Raw genomic sequence first — 17,494 nt, 5'->3', positions numbered from 1 at the left:
AGACGTTAATTATACATTAATATTTTGTCAAATTTTGGATAGCTGTAATGCACTTATTAAGTATTAAGGCAATTTTATTCAGAAAGGATATTGTCAACTAGCTAATCCAAAATTGTATTGTAATTGAAAATAAAAAATGATATTTATCTTGATAAATAATACTTTACACAATTAGACATTTTGGATCAATGGTATTCACAGTTGTCATCATTTACTATAGTTATTTCATAGTAACAGGGTATAATAATACACATGACATAAAATAATCTTTTGAACTTCTTTCTATAATGTAAATAATTAGTAAAATAGAGGGTTCTTTTAAAACTTAAGTATATATATAAACATTTAAAATACAAGTTTAAATATACATCATTAATTTAATTGTATTATATTATATTTTATGTGTAACTGAATGATCACAATAATTACCTAAAGTATACGAGTACACCTTCATAATCTGCAGTTAAATTAACTGAGTTAATATCTTATATGCAAAATATAAAAATCAATAAAAATGTATCACTAGTAAAAAAATAATTCTATATTACTGTTTTAATTATTAAATGGATAAACTATGTATAAATGATTAAAAATGTCTTTGAACCGTATCATAAAAACATTGTCAAAGACTTAACAAAGAAAACAAACTACACATCTTATAAGTATCTTTTATTTTTACTAAAAAATAATCAAAATTAATTTGATGTCATGTTAAGAAAATTTAAAGTTATATTATAAACCCTATTTTAACCTTTAAAAACAAATAACAATTTAAACATTGAACAGTGATAATATAAAAATATATATTAAATTTCTTTCATCTAATAAATCAACTTTTATCAATAACATTAATTATAAAAGAAAAAAATTATTTCTAAGAGGCACTAATGCGTTAATTGAAGTAAAAGCACAACCGCAAATTCATGAACAAAGTTTAAAAAAAAAATATACAAACTAATAATTAATAAAAATAAATAAATAAATAGTTGATTTACCTATTAGAATGTTTAAAAGTCTTATAGAAGATGGTAACACCCGAAAAAAATCATTAGTTTTTTTTATTAAAAAAGGAAAAATTTAACAATAATAATTACCTATTTATAAACCCTGACTATTACAAATAAAACATTTTTCATTGGCATAATTAAGTCAAACCTTAGCCACAACACTTGTGTAATGCTGTATAACAATACTATAATTAAATTAAGTTATTTTATTAATACAAAAAAATATATGTATTTAAATCAATAACTTAAAGAACCAAATTAGAAAAGTGCAAAATATGACATGGTGTTTAGTAATTAAATTAAATACTTAAAAAATGTTAGGCTTTAGTTTTAGGACCTAAATAGAATAATAAATAAAGCAAAAGGCACTTATTTAATAACATTAAAATTGTTAATCCAAAAACAATTTGATTGGGCAGTCGGTTGGTGGTAAATAACAATATTGCCACTAATTTTATTTTTAAGTCACATAAAAACAAAATATAAATTTCCTTAATAAGTGCCTAAACGCCTTAAGGAATTTTAAATTTATGTATGACTACAAAAATTAACAGGTACATGATTTATTTTCTTCGATCTAGTTTAGTCATAATGTGTTTTTGTTTTTAACTAATTTCACTTGGCTACCAGTACCAACTGATGATGCATCTTCTAATGAATCTAGGTCCAAAGCTGACTCGATCATTGTCGTGTCCTGAAGTAGTTGTAGCCGACTAGCACTCAGTGGAGGAGCACCAGATATATTTTTTGACCCATCATCTAAATCTAGATCTGGATCTAATCGACCTGGTTCAATGGTCTCGTAAATACCAGTGTCATTGAATGTGTTAGTCAATGAAGTTATACTTTTGTTGAATTTCACACCTATATAGTAATACAAACAACATTAATTAAAAATGAATTGACTAATATAATTATTTAAATTTAACCTCATGCTAAGTTCACTTACCAATAAATATTAATCCTAATCAACTTACATGGTAGTGAAAGGCATTTAAAAAGAAATAAAACATTTATTAACAATTAAATTATTTTCATTACAGCTTCCAGTAACCTAACCTAAGATGAGCATTAATTTAACTAGTTATTTATATTTGATAAGTGCATCCTAGTCGATGTTGTACCCCCACCATGCTCATGACAGTGACTATAGTAAAGTTTTTGATTGTTCCTACAACGATAACTAGGTACACGAGAAACAGCTGAATAATACATTGATGCACGATCCCTGCGCAAAGGTAAACTAGCATAAAAATAATTTGGGTTTGTGGGAACTAAATAATAATCAGTTGGGTAATGACTATGAGATGATGCTATAAGGATTGAAGAATGAGAGGTTGGTGGCTTTTGATACAAACCATTTATAATATGACTTTGATGCACATGATTATTTTGCGAATGATGTATACTTGGCATTGATGTTGTGAATGTATGTTGATTGCGGTCTAAACTATCTGGTTGTAACATACTAGATGAACCATATTGATGTAATTGTATCTCATCAGTATTTGCTTTGCCATTCTAAAAGGTATAATTAAATAAATACATAAAATATTGAAACCATTATTAAAACTTTACTTGGTTCACAGGTGTATCAGAAACTTCAAACCCTTTATTAGATATCACTGTATCTCTACTCTGACTTTTGTTCAATGATTTAGATTCAGTTAATGATAAAACTACACCACGTCTATCTGAAATACATAAATTAAATTAAAATTATTAAGAACAATAAACTAATATTTATGAATACCTAGGAGACTTGGAGGACGAGGAGAACACAATACATAACAATAATTGGCACAGATGTTACCTCGACTATATGGATTGGAATTTGGTCGTCCTGTTCGACTGGCAAAAGATCCTTTAATCTAATTAAAATATATTAAAATATTATTTATCAGGAAATATTTTAATTTGCAGGAATGGTAAGTAGTAAACAATGACAACTATGTACAATAATCTCACTAATTTTAATCCATTTAATTTAAAAGAAAATTTAATAAAATACGCTTTTAATGTTTATACAAGTTATTAATTTATTTTTAGAATCAACTTATCTAATGATAAGATTAATCAAAAAATGTTGTTTCTCTAAAGAAAAATTTAATTAAATAAAAACATTAATATAAAATTATTCCATTACTAATACAAAAAAGAAAAAAAAGAAAAAGAAAATATATTGCTAATACATATTATTAATAACATATAAAAAATTATTATGAGATTATCTTCCATTTCTTAATTTTTAGTATTTATATTTATTTTAATAGATACATTAATGTGTTATACAATGCACACAACAAAATATACTAACATCTTCATTAGTTGTTTGGTTGGATGCAGCAAGAAATGTATGAAATCCAGCAAGTCCAATTACACTCCAACAACTGAAGAATGTAATAATTACAACTATTACACTAGTAGGTGATTCGGAAATAGCATCTACCATTAATCTATTTTCAGATACTATACATATAAAAAAAAAAAAAAACAAAAATATGAAATAAATATATAATTATAAAAATTAATTTAATCAAAATTGGAAATCCACTTACAGTAAAATAAATGTAGTACTGCTCCAATGAACACGATGATGATAAGTAAAGATAAACAAACAATAAACATATAGAAAAACCTGTAGTTCCGACGACCAACACAATTTCCTACCCATGGACAGTGATGATCAAAATTTTCTAAATTTTAACAACATATCATAAATTAATATAAGCAAAAGAAAATTAATTGATATTTATAAATAGATCAGTGTTCTAAAATTATTATTTAAAGGTTTTGAAGTGATTTATTTTTTAAGGGGCAAACGTTTTCAGATATGTTATGCTATGGTCATACAAGAAGAATAAAATTAGACCATTTTATTTGTTAAAATGATTATCAATCTCAGTAGAATAATTGGATTTTGATCATTCTAATTTTAATTGGAAATTTTCAGGTCATTCAGACTCAACTAAAAATAACATCAAAAAAAAAAATATTTCAAAATGTGCAATATTGTGGAAGTGTGTTATCATTTAAATGTGTATTACATCTGAAAATAGTTAAGCCTATTTAACATATTATATAAAAATTTTTATCTTTCAAGTAAAAATAAAAAACTATCAAAATATAACTATTAAAAAATATTTTTTTCCTGTGAGGCAAGTTTACTTATTTACATAGACTTACACACTCTTAAATAACAACTAATATTGTATAGTACAGTGTTTCCCAACCGAAGTTAATTTTTTTTTATGGGTCAAGACTAAGGGTTTTGATTTTTTAAGTACGTACACAGATATCGTGAACACGTATAATTAAAATACATGAATAATAAATATTAAAACACGTGAATATGTATCGTAGTCATAATCAAGTGAATAATTTTTATTGGTATGAAAATTAATATTATTTATAATTTGTAAGGTAATAAATAAAAATTTATTTTACAAAAAGAAATAATTGTCAGCTAATGATTTCCAGAAGGTATATATAATGATTATAGTGAATATAATAATTTACAGATTCACATGAATAATATAAATTCACAGAAAATTTTAAGCAACGGGTCTTAATAAATTATATCTTTAGTTCACGTGAATATGTGAAAAAGTGTACACGTGAAATAAAGAGCACTAGTCATGACTGGTTATATTATGAAAATAATTTTAACCATAATTTTATAAATGCTTAAGTTATGTTTTATTTGATACCTCTATATGTAATAATAAAGTTAAGTGTAACTAATATTGTAGAATATAGTAAATACAATGAATATCAATATATTTTTAGTTATGTTTTGTTTGTAATTTTTTATTATGATTCTAGAAAATTTGTTGTCTTATCAGTAAATATGCTAATGACTGCTATTGCAGTATCGGTTAATTGTCCATACAGTTGAACAATGATCAGTATACCAAGACCACAGCTATAGATAAGTAGAATAGGTACCTACAATTTTTGTTTTTTTATTATTTAATTATTTTACCTATATATTTTACTTTTAAAATAATTATAAACAAAGTTATGTGTTTATAAATAATTATGAATAATTTAAAAAAAATTTTAATGTGGGCGGGGGTGGGTCATACCAACAAACAGTAAATTTGTGGGTTGTTACCATTACAAAAAGGTTAGAAAAAACTGGTATAGCACAATTAAATACTGAAAAAATTAATAAAACTTACCAACACAATTGTTACATAAACTACAATGGGAAGCTCTTGGCGGTCTAAATATCTTGCAAGTTACACAATATTTTAACTTGATTGAATTGCCTTTGATGACCACCTCTTTGGTCCTAGGGGGTGGTCGTATAGTGGGAGTTCCTCCATTGTTTGGTATACTAATGTCTATATTTTAAAGCATTACATAGATATTATATTTTATTTTACTCAGTTAACTAATAATAACAAAATAATAAAAAAAAGTAAACAATTTTAAAGATACATGATGATCAGATAGAAATTTGTTATTGACTGAGAAATTGTAAATAATAAACGTTGTTTTGAAAAGTAAACAATGTTATTAATGTAATTATGATTTCATTTTTTAATTTACTTTCAATATTTTACTATATTTAATTAGATTATCAAGTACTAAAATTTCAATTCTAAAAGTAAAACTAAATTAGTTGTAATAAATATATAAATTAAAGCATTGAACACAGAACTTTTAACACTAAAATACAAGTTTACCGGGCCAATTAATTTTAAAATATATCAATTTGAAAAACAAATTATATTAAACTTACAAACTTGTTTCTCGATGTAAGCAGCTTCATCGTCAGTCGCCCTAGGAATAATACCCGGGTCCGTGAAACTAGTCTTGAACAATGAGCCGATGACAAAGAGAAATAACACTCCTGAAATAACTGGAATTACAGGAGTCACACGACGGCTAAGGTATGGACAGCTAGAACAAAAAGTAATAAATAAATAATTTGTTACATCATTGACTACTAGTTAAGCAGAATATAATATAATTTAAACTTGACTCACTCAAATACAAAGAAGAGGACGCTCGTACCAATGATGAGGATCACATTTATGTAGAACACTGCCGCATGCGGTGCCATCATGAGCCGGCCGTCACAGCAGAATCGATTTCGACCAGGGAACATTTCCCATTTCCTGGTGACTTTGGCCATACCCGATGGGTCATTTGAATCTGAATGGTATTCCGCATAAATGTCATAAATTGTTTAGCGTGCAACAACGCATTACTACCTTTGGGTAAAATAGTAAACAGCCGTAATGGATAGTGGGACGAATGCAAATGAAAAACAAAATAATTTCACCCAATTTTTAATTTTTATTATACCTAAAACATAATAGGTATTATGTATTGTGTCGTCGATTAAGAATTTTATCAAAAATGTATTGGTAAACAAAAAACATTAAATTACCCATAACCTGCAATCTATATTGATTATAGATTACACATGATTTTGAGAACCATTGCGGTCAGTGGAAGAGCGGGAACATTCAATCATGATAATATCGACAACTATTAAAATAAATAATACACCTGCAGTGTGAGATGACGTTTACCGTAATTTTAGATTTACTGTCTTACTGATTAGGTACTATACCTCAAATAGTCAAATCTCAATGACAAAACAAAAAGTACTTTAAAGCTCAAAAACTGACGTCTGAATCTACAACTTATGTCGTGATGGTAGTTACATGCATAAAAAATATAGTGTATTTTTGAATTAAGTTAGAAAAAAGTTCAAATTACTTCACATAGATAGTGCCATTAGAACTAAGAAAATAAAATACTTTCTGATTGAAGGACACTGTAATAGAATTTTTGAGTAGGTACCTTTTAAGTACATAATAATCCAACACTAATAACTAGAGGTGTTCCGGGTACCCGGTTATCGAGTCCAAACCGGGTACCCGATATCATATTCAGTACCCGACTAATACTCGTTACCCGGCGAATTATGAAAAGATAACTTGGACAGTACCCGGTACCCGGTGTAAAGCTACATTTTTACCCTGGAATATACCCGGTATCCGGCTTAATGAACCCGGTACCCGGGTAATTAATAATAAAAAAAAATGTGTGCCCACAATCGACCAAACGAAAATATTTTATAAAATTATAATAGTACAAGCCCCTCCGTAGTCCGTGCTAGTTGTATGAGTGTTATGACTATAAATCGTTACGTAATTAATAATTATACGTTTACCGATAACGATTTAAAAATAGAGTTACCACGCACAGCCCCACAGATAATAAATACCTAGTATAAATGTTGTCAATTGACAATTATCTAATATCTAGTTTTTCTAAAATCTACTATTTATAATCAATGTGTATAATATTATTAATATTTAATATTATATTGTTATGGGTTGTAAACTTGTAGCTTGTTGCTTTATTTCTCAGTTGTTACTTTGTCAGTTGGTTGTTCATAGTGTTCATACATAAATATTCTAAAAAAAGTGAGTGCTGTCATAAAATACTAATACTTGGAACATGGTATTTCATATTTATGTAAATTATTACTCGACCAGTACCCGAGACTCAGTTTTTTAAAAAATTATTACTCGACCAGTACTCGAGACTCGGTTTAAAAAAAAATTATTACTCGACCAGTACCCGTGACTCGGTTTAAAAAAAATTATTACTCGACCAGTACCCGAGACTCGGTTTTAACAGACACTGTTACTCGACAAATACTCGGTACCCGGTTTGTAAGTAAAAACTGTACCCGGAACACCTCTACTAATAACCATCTAAATTTAGGTACCTACCTAATTGTATTAAATATAAAATAATTTAATACTAAAAAGTAGGATTTCTATTAATTATTTGTAGGTGTTAGTTACTTACTCGGGTTGTATAATTAAATAAATATATTAGTGATATTCCATTTTATTTATATAGAGTATAGACCGATAAAATAAAGATATTACAATTTTTTTATAAACAACGCCATCTTAACTTATCAAAAATTACCTCTGACTATGTGAATCTGTGATCAACGATTCTGGTATTGATACAGTTCTTTCTCGCTCTCAATTGAATAACCACCTTTTTAGAATTTCAATCAAAACTGTCATCAAGTTTTAAAATTATTTAAATCATTTTTTTTTTTTTTTTAAAGCGATGTTCAATTGTAAATACCAATTTATAATTTATAAACAGCAGTGTAGGACGACACAACACAGTATAACCTAGTAACAGTTCTTACTTTTTTAATCTATAACCAAGTCCAATAGGCATTGTCTTGAAAATGCAAGATCGTGAACGACGCATTATAACTCGATTTTGCTCCTCACACGAATGTTATTCAATGAGGGTACCACATATTATTCAATCATAGAATTTATATGATTACCCAAAGTATAATAGCTGATCAATCAACGCTCAGTTATTTGTTTCATTTTAAATTATTAAATGAACAAAAATTAAAATTTTAGCAATGTTGCATACTTGCATGTCTTGATAGGACAAAATAAAAAAATAATTTAAGTCATTTATAGGTAAAATTGTAGTAATGAACAATTAGGACTTAGTGAAATTAAGGTAATGTAGCTACTATCTTAAATTTTTAAAACTATACTAGTCAATTTAGTGAACAACTTACAAACTGAAATCTTGCAGCACACAATAACTAACATTTATTGATAATACAGATTCTAGTTTCACAAATTGTAAATACATTTTATATACTAATGCCTAATATTATAATTTAGGAAATGCATTAAAGTGTTAGTTTGCTGTTGATGATTTAGGAATTTTTTAATCTATAAGAAATCAATAGTAACTTACTCAAATGACTACTAACAATCAATTAATTTATAAGACTTAAAATGATCACATCAATTTTTAGTTATTGGTCACTTCAGCAGGATACACATTCGAACAAAATTAAAAAATTTAATTCAGTCAAATAATATTAAAATTTTATTATCTTCAAAATCAAAATATAAAAAAACAATATTTATTATTAAATTGAAAAAAGCAAAATCCATACCTAAATTACAGTTACATTAAAGTGATTAAACTTTATCATGAGTCGTAAAACATAAGTTTCGTCCAACCTAAGAAGTAGTTACAATATGGTAGATTTTATTTCATCTATAATTTAGGAAAAAGATCAATAACAGTCAACAATTTATGGTACCACTTATATTTTTTTCAAAAAATATATATATTTTAACATACATTAAATTTTTTAAAAGAGGTAATTAATAATAATTAAAATTATATCTTAATTCAAAAATGAATACATAACTTTAAATTACAGTCACTTAAATATTACCTATATACAAATCTTACTTTAAAACTTAAAATACACGAATCTATAGTTTGTTTAATTATATAAGAAGAAATAAAGAAAATGCAATTACAAACTATTGTTTATATTTAGTTAAAAAATGAAATTGTAATAATGATAGGAATTGTTTTTAAAAACAATAATAAATGTTCAAAAAATAAAAAGTTCAAAACGATTATATAATTAATCGTCAAATTTAATGGAATTAACACCTACATCAATTTGTCCACCTCGATAAGAACCACGTTTTTTTTTTGTTTTTTCATGTCTAAAAGATTTTCCTTTTGTGTATTGTAAGTCTAGAGCAGCTTTCTTACCCCAATTTTCATATTGACCTTTCTGAAAATATAATATTAGGTTACCATGTTATCTTAACATAACATAATTAAACAGGATATACAATTAAAATTAAAGATACAATTTATACACTGAAGTATAATGAATGTTAATACTTACTCAATCATCAAATTTAATTTTTTTATTTTGAGGTGTTGAACTATTAGAGTCAAAACTTTTATTGAAATATCTATCTTTACCAAAACCGCCACTGCCACGGTCACTACCTCCTCGGCCACCCCTGCCACGGTCGCCACCTCCACGTCCGCCAAAACCTCTTCCGCCACCACCTCGACCACCAAATCCTCCACGACCTCTATCACCACCACCACGACCCCCAAATCCTCCTCGATCGCCACCAAACCTATTACCTCCAAATCCTCTTTTATCTCCAAAACTACGGCGTTCTCCACCATTTTCATCACCACTTCCTCCAAAACTCTTTCTGAAACCACCTCCTTCTCCTTCACCTTCACCAGAGTCATCAAACTTACGTTTGAAACCACCTCCGCGACCACCTCCACCACGACCAAAACTATTTCTACCACCTCCATTTTGATCATCATCATCACGATTGAAACCCCCTCGGCCGCCACGACCACCTCGGAATCCAAATCCTCCTCTAGTTCCTCTATTGCCTCTACCACCTCTGAAACCTCCCTGTCGATCTTCACCCCATTTGTTGCCGGTTCCATTTTCATCCTATGAGAGAATTATTTATTAGTGAACTAATCCAAACTGAGCATGAAAAGTAACAAAAAAAAAAAAAAAAACAGCATATTTTACTATTTTGGAAGAATTTAATATAAAAAAAACCACCACTATCCATTTTAAATATAATCATTTTAAATTTATTTTCATGCGCCAGTTTGGTTAGCCACAAAAATCCAGGCTAACCTTACCTTTGCTTTTAGTGAATTATCCAAAAGACGTTCATCAACACTGATATTGTCATCACGGACACGTCTATAAGGATCTGATCGCCTATTGTGCTGGTTTTTCTTTTTATCAGAGTCAAAAGATTTGTTACCAATATCATACTGATCCATGTTTCCCATTAATATTTTATTCTAAAATACATTTTAACTAATATAATAAATTTATAAACGGTATGTTAAAAAAAAAATGCACCAATCCCAGCCCTATTTAATAGACATAAGTTCTTCCAAAATAGTTAATATAAAAAGTAAAATGAAAATGTACTTACATCATCTCCATTAGTTGCTTTGACAAATGGCTGAGTTTTAATCTAAATAAAATATAAATTATGTTAAACTTTAAAAATATTCTTAATAAAAATATATACCAGTTTTATAAATACAATAAAAGTAGTTAAAAATACAAGTTTAGAGATAAATATCAATTCTAAATATTTGTTAACTAAGATTCAATTTCTTAAAACTAAACAAACAAGTTTTATAAGTATAATATTAAGGAAAAATTGATATGTAGAACCTGACAGCCATGCAAATTTTTATAAAAATTCAAGATTTTACCTGACTATTCGGAGTCTTTTTAACTTCTTCTTCCTCGTCGTCATCGTCATCATCATCAGATTCTTCATCACTGTCTTCTTTAGCAACAACTGGTTTAGTTACAGCTAAAGTATAGATATAAATTAATTAAATGGTTCATATTAAAACAAGATTAAGAAATTACTTTTCTTCAATGGTTTGGCGGTAGCTGGGGTTTCATCTTCTGAACTTTCTTCTTCAGAACTAGATTCTTCTTTTTGGGCTTTTTTTGCAGAAACAGGAGCTACCAGAAAAAAAAACATGAAGCTACTATTTTATGATATATAATGTTTTTAACAAACCTTTAGCTGGAGTCTTAACTACAGTTTCCTCATCAGAGCTTTCTTCTTCAGAACTAGATTCTTCAGTTTTTTTGACAGCTGGCTTAGCAGCAGTTTTCTTAACTGGAGGGGTATCTTCTTCATCAGAACTTTCTTCCTCAGAACTAGATTCTTTCTTTCCATTTTTAGCAGCAACTACTGAATAACGACAAAAATCAAATTAATGCAATATAGCATGTTAAATTTTAAAACTTACAATTACTACATTATGATTAATACACAAAAATTTTTTTCAATAAAAACTGGATAATAAAATGTAAGAAGAAGTTAATAGTCTCCAAAACAGATTTTTTTTTAAAAGTAGGGTATACAGACTATAGCAATTAACAATTAAAATACCTTTAGCTGGAACTTTCACAACAGTTTCTTCTTCTGAACTTTCTTCTTCTGAACTTTCATCAGATTCTGCTTTTTTAACAGGTACTACCTTTTTAGCAGGGAGCTGAGGGGCTTTCTTTACTGCAGGCTTTTCTTCTTCAGAACTTTCTTCTTCAGAGCTATCTTCAGAGGATTCTTCTTCTGCAGTGGTTTTCTTATTTGCAGGAGGCATTACGACTGGTTTAGTAATAGGTTTTTTTGGGGCAGGAGTTTCTTCTTCTTCTGAGCTCTCTTCTTCTGAACTAGATTCTTGTTTAGCAACAGGTTTCTTAACAGGAGCAATGCATGCTATAAATCAATTATTTAAATTTAACTGTTAATATTTAAGGATTAATCAGCAACATCAAATTATTGCATTTGTTAATATTTAAGTACTTTAAATAAGTTAACTATATTAAATATACCTTTTTTAACAGGTGGTTCATCGTCATCATCGGAGCTTTCTTCTTCAGAACTTTCTTCTTTTTTTTCTACCTTCTTTGCTTTTGTAACATTGATTTTTGATTTAGGTGGTACTTCATCATCGGAACTGTCCTCATCAGATTCTTCTTCCTCGACTTTAGCTGCTTTGCCATTACTTAATTTAATTATTTGATCTACAGCTAGATAAATACATTAAAAATTGAGTCAGCTTAATGATCATCAGGTGCAATATAAAAAGTATTCACTTAGACATGCAGAGATTATTTTATAGAAGAAAACTTAATTTGAATAAAAAAGGTAAAAAATATTCTTAACTCTAGAGCACAAGCATCACGGTAAAATATACTGGGCTTTTAGAATTTAGTTCATTGCTTAATATGAAATATTAATCTAACTTAACCTAGGTACCTTCTAATAAGGTGATAAACTAAAATTAGATAAAATTCTCAATTTAATACAATTTGATGTCTGTACTATAGGAGAGTTCAAAGTTCATTATCTATTGAAAAACTGTCAAAAAGACATATACCAATCAAGCAGTCTTTGTAATATATGTACATTATATGTAAAAACATATACCTATATAAGACTTTAATTTGTTTGTAATAAGCATTTAACAATTTTTATTCATTTAATAAGAGTAGGGCTCGGAAGTTGATGCATTTTAAATTTTTTTTTGGAACTTTTTAGACGATGCTCTCCTGACCACAAATTTGTTTCATTAGCATGTGAATCTGAATAACTAATTTGTGTTTAGCATTTTTTGGTTTTAATTAGTTTTAAAGTCATTTTATGACATTTTTAGGTGATTTCCCTACAACATTTTTAGTCATTTTTACTTATTTTACACTAGTTCACTTCTTATTGTTTCTTGTCAACCATTATGCTGATAACTCAAAACTTGGAAATTACTACAAACAAATATTTGTACTTTTTTTATTTCCCTATTCTAAGGATATTTTTAAGTCATATTTTGAGTAATTCAAATTTATTTATATAGAATTTTATAGTAAAATGGAGTAAAATATTTAAAAAAAAAAAACATATTTTTAATCAATTAAAACTAATATTTGTAAATTTTTTAGGTCATTTTAAGGACATTTTTTTAAGGTAATTTTATATTGTTTTTAAGGTCATCAACTTCCGAGCCCTAATTAAGAGCAATAAAATAATGATTATTTCAGTTTATCGAATTCTAATTGATATGTTTCAATACACAATCTGTGTGCATAGAATCTCGTGAATATTTTAAATGTGTGTAATCTAGGGTTAATTAGTATTAGAATTACACTCAGATATAATTACAGAAATGTAAAATGGCATAAAAAAAAACTAAGGATAAGACAGAATTAATTACATTTGTTGTTATTACTTTTCTATTTTCAACAATTGATTATAAAGAATCAAGATCATCAAATAGCTCATATTGAAAGTTTTACATAGATATGGTTGAATAATAAAAGCATATACTTCGGCCCACGAGAGAATATCCCGCCGCCCAACGAAACTCGTCCGATTCCGCGCATTTCCCACTACTTTACTATGCAATGGGACCAACCCGCGACCCGCTGTCAGTCATGTGCATGCGCAAAACGAGGATACTCTCTCGTGGGCCGGAGTATAGTAAGAGACACAAAAACGTGCAGACGACCACCACGCGGCCCAGTGGCCATTTCTTGTTGGTGGTGTATAAGCTATTCAAAAATGTATAGAACCTATCGCGCCAGTGGCATGCACTTGTAATAAAGATAAAATATTGAGGTCCACTGGTTTTAAGAAAAATCGACACACAGTTTGCTGCTGTCATCCACACGTTTTCATGTCGCGTACCATAGAATATTTGGTGTGATATATTAAATTGTGCCATAACATTTAATAGAGCTAAAAAGGCATAAATATGGTAATTAAAGTTTGTATTGTATCCATAAAAATCAGAATCTGAAGTCTGCATAATAAATTAATAACATTGAACAGAATAAAAAAAGGGGTTATGCAATTTCTTTAAAAGCCAGTGTCAAACAAATAATGGTAAAATGGTCAAAGTGCTAACATTTCAATAACTAAATAAAAATTTTGTTTCTTAACTCATTTAACCACAATCTATCAGTCGATCAAAAGAATTGAATAAGGTTATATTATAAGTGATAAGACTATACATGTTTTTAAGAATTAAAATATTACAAAGAGAAAATTTTAAAGCAATCTTAGTAGTAGCAAAAATATGCAGCCAGACATAATTTAAGTCTATACCAACAGTGCATACAAGACTTTTCAAGAGTGTATCATATCAGTGGGTACTAGATTTATAAAGGACAAGTATAGTTAGATATTACACTTGTATATATTAGCTATTAAATTTTATATACAAATTAATTTGAAAAAGCAACATTACTAATTGTTTAAATAAAAATTTTAAATATAACTTACAAGGTCCTTTCTTCTGTAACTTAATTGTCTTTTTAGAAGTCCTAAAAATATTATAAGAATTATAAATAACATAATAAATACATTTTGCATTATATTAATTATACTTACTTCAAATGGTCATCAATTAGCTGGGTTAATTTAGTTTGCCCTCTCTGTAGTTTTGACTAAAATTTAAAAAAAAATAAAATAAAATTACACAATAGTAGTAATAGGCTTTAAAAATCAGACAACAATATGACAAAAGAAAAAACACATTCTTCAAAATGTTTTACAGAACACTGTACAAAATGTAAGCTTAAATTTTGATGAAAAACAGTAACAGCATGTCTGTAATTATAGACAAACTATTGATCTAAAAACCACAAACAAGGAATTGTGGATTTTAAGTTCAAGGTCAACATTGTTTCATAATACTAACTGTACAAACTTAATGTAAATTCAGAATCTTAATTGTTAGAATTCAATCATAAGTCACATAATGTTGATTAACGATGAACCACGTGTAAAAAAATGTAATTAAAAAATAAATACATTTATTAAAAGTAGACAACTCAAAAGTATCAAGAACTATGCGCCAACCGGCTGCTGGGTGTAAATAAAATAAGAACATTATCAGTAGCCCAATGGTTGGCGAAGTAAAAAGATTTTTGTAAGCACAGGCACCGGCACGCACGTGGTTTCCATAATATCGTAATATACTCACGGCTTTAGTCTTGGTCTGGAACATATTTGCAAGGTTCTGATCCAACGAGTTCAAGTAGTCGAACACCAACGCATTCACAGTTTCAGTACTCATTTTGATATTGTGTTTAGTAATAATTCAAATTTAAAAAAAAATGACCAGCGGGCAGCGCGAGTCGGAACAGCAGTACTGATGGCCGGCACGCAAATGGAACCTCGTGTTCTAAGTGTTGCGCTTAGTGGTGGTGGTGCGTAAAAGAATTTAGATTTGTATTTTGTTTATTCCATTAGAGGCTGCCTGACATCCACGAGGGAAACGATTCGTAGTGGTGGGAACGTTTACGGTGTAGCCAATGGCAAAATAAACGATAAAGGTGGCGAGCGTTGATATCTCGATAGCACGGACATATCCACGTGTTGAACAAATATCTGATCGATCATGGGAATATTAACAGCTATTATATTATATTAAATCTAATTCTAAAATCTAAATCTAATTTTTTAAATCTGAATTTCCATTTTCCACAAACCGCTCTCCAATTCTGTCTAGTTAGATACCACTGACATTTTTTATAAAAATCATAAAATTATTAGTCAGGTATTATGACGTGTAGTTCCACAAAATATTTGTTCCAAAACAGTTGTGGTACAGTAGACCATTGAAGCAAAAGTTTTGTTGTTAAAATGAATTACTGACACTAATCTTTATGAAATATATAAATTTGGTGATTTTGATATGTTTAGATTTGAATTTTATCTATTAAAATGTAAAATTATTTGTGCAAACAAGTATATTAATTAACAATGTTTATTTTATGTAGTATAATAAAAATAACAAAAAAGAGAACTTTCAAGGAAGTCACCCATTTTTAACACTTACGACCATATTTTATTTGTATTTGCGATTACTAATAAAGTAAATCACGATTCTAATTTCGTTTGAAACTAAGGTGGAGTTTATTGAATATTGGGAATATAAACTACGTACCTAGCCAAGTATTTTATTGGGGTAATATGGCGAATAAGGGATTAATACTAAACTTGAGTTTAGTGTGAAATAGATAATAGTGAAATTGTGTGTATTCCGTGAAATTTTTAACTTTAAGCACCAGTTATTGTAAGTAGTGCAATATTCTGAAAATTCTAAACGGCACGGATATTAGAGGGTTTCGCCTCTGATTAAAAAAACTAAATGTTTTGAAAAATTTACCATGTGAAGAAAATTGTATAGGTTTAGGTAGTACAAACAATTAGTAAAATTTTAAATTATAAATAAATTATATTAAATAAGAACTTTATAACAAAAATGATCGACCTATTCATAATTTTGGAAATCAGTTAATTTTCTCTTAATAATTTTAAAAATCTCTTACCCGCATTTTATTTCTAAATTAAATCTGTCTAATGTCAAATAAAAAGAAAAGAGAACTTTTTGGCTGTACAGTTGGAGTCCAGATGAGGGCGGCTTATTTTGACCAAAGTAATTGTAGTCATTTTAAAATTAAGTTGACAATAGTTTAAATAATATAATACATTTTTATTTTTTACTAAAATGTTTGTAAAAAGTCATCACAAAATACAAATTATTATTTTTTTGAATTTCTACACACATGCTTTTAACAAACTTATACAGTTATACCTATAGTCATTTCGCCAAATCTATATAAAAGTATACGTTTTTCGTTGTATTCTTATCGTTGCTCAGTTTTTTTGTCGTACCTATGTTACTTAATTTATTTATTTTTTTGAATTTCAAAGCTACCTTATTTTGATATACGTTGTTGTCTGAATGTCATTACGTAAAATATTAGTTGTATAAGTTTTTTAAATACTGATTACTGTTACATTATTTTATGTAATGATTATTTAAATAGTTTTTAATAGCCAATTAATTGCAAAATTTTCAAGTTTTTGTGCATCCAAATTTTTTTATCGACATTTCAGTACCTAGGGCCTAGGCTATATTATCTTTATCTATAAAAAAACCAAAATATTTTGAAAATTTAACCATGTTTAAATAACGTTAATATAATTAATATTTGGTAAAAATTTCAAGTATTTACAGTGATTCGTTTTTGAGTTACAAACTTACAA

General features: G+C 27.9%; 2 protein-coding genes across 6 annotated transcripts; both read right to left on the bottom strand.

Annotated features, from left to right (window-relative positions):
• Nucleotides 1-654: 654 nt before the first annotated feature.
• LOC114120236 (palmitoyltransferase ZDHHC18) lies at nucleotides 655-6,543 on the bottom strand. 3 transcript variants are annotated; one of them, XM_027982085.2, is made up of 10 exons: nucleotides 6,412-6,543; nucleotides 6,005-6,326; nucleotides 5,758-5,918; nucleotides 5,192-5,356; nucleotides 3,566-3,703; nucleotides 3,325-3,476; nucleotides 2,761-2,878; nucleotides 2,586-2,701; nucleotides 2,366-2,528; nucleotides 655-1,871 (listed from the first exon to the last, which is right to left on the bottom strand). In XM_027982085.2, exons 2-10 carry the CDS (start codon nucleotides 6,151-6,153, stop codon nucleotides 1,594-1,596), a joined length of 1,440 nt encoding a protein of 479 aa, XP_027837886.2. In that variant the 5' UTR covers nucleotides 6,154-6,326; nucleotides 6,412-6,543; the 3' UTR covers nucleotides 655-1,593. The 3 variants fall into 3 exon arrangements, 2 of the variants coding, with proteins under 2 accessions (XP_027837886.2, XP_027837887.2); XM_027982086.2 differs by lacking the exon at nucleotides 6,412-6,543 and having other exon boundaries at nucleotides 6,005-6,383; XR_003592097.2 differs by lacking the exon at nucleotides 6,412-6,543 and having other exon boundaries at nucleotides 1,726-1,871; nucleotides 1,957-2,528; nucleotides 6,005-6,386.
• A 2,356-nt stretch (nucleotides 6,544-8,899) lies between these two features.
• On the bottom strand, nucleotides 8,900-15,669 carry LOC114120219 (nucleolar protein dao-5-like). 3 transcript variants are annotated; one of them, XM_027982061.2, is made up of 11 exons: nucleotides 15,423-15,669; nucleotides 14,828-14,883; nucleotides 14,720-14,760; nucleotides 12,274-12,471; nucleotides 11,831-12,157; nucleotides 11,453-11,629; nucleotides 11,296-11,394; nucleotides 11,133-11,236; nucleotides 10,844-10,885; nucleotides 10,539-10,706; nucleotides 8,900-9,639 (listed from the first exon to the last, which is right to left on the bottom strand). In XM_027982061.2, exons 1-11 carry the CDS (start codon nucleotides 15,513-15,515, stop codon nucleotides 9,484-9,486), a joined length of 1,461 nt encoding a protein of 486 aa, XP_027837862.1. In that variant the 5' UTR covers nucleotides 15,516-15,669; the 3' UTR covers nucleotides 8,900-9,483. The 3 variants fall into 3 exon arrangements, with proteins under 3 accessions (XP_027837862.1, XP_027837861.1, XP_027837860.1); XM_027982060.2 differs by lacking the exons at nucleotides 8,900-9,639; nucleotides 10,539-10,706 and adding an exon at nucleotides 9,757-10,338 and having other exon boundaries at nucleotides 11,453-11,626; XM_027982059.2 differs by lacking the exons at nucleotides 8,900-9,639; nucleotides 10,539-10,706 and adding an exon at nucleotides 9,757-10,338 and having other exon boundaries at nucleotides 15,423-15,668.
• Nucleotides 15,670-17,494: the final 1,825 nt, after the last annotated feature.

The sequence above is a fragment of the Aphis gossypii genome, chromosome 1 (assembly GCF_020184175.1).
Source record: "Aphis gossypii isolate Hap1 chromosome 1, ASM2018417v2, whole genome shotgun sequence".
NCBI classification, from domain to species: Eukaryota; Metazoa; Arthropoda; class Insecta; order Hemiptera; family Aphididae; genus Aphis; species Aphis gossypii.
The sequence above is the reverse complement of the archived record's forward strand: the minus strand, read 5'-3'. Positions and strand labels throughout refer to the sequence as shown.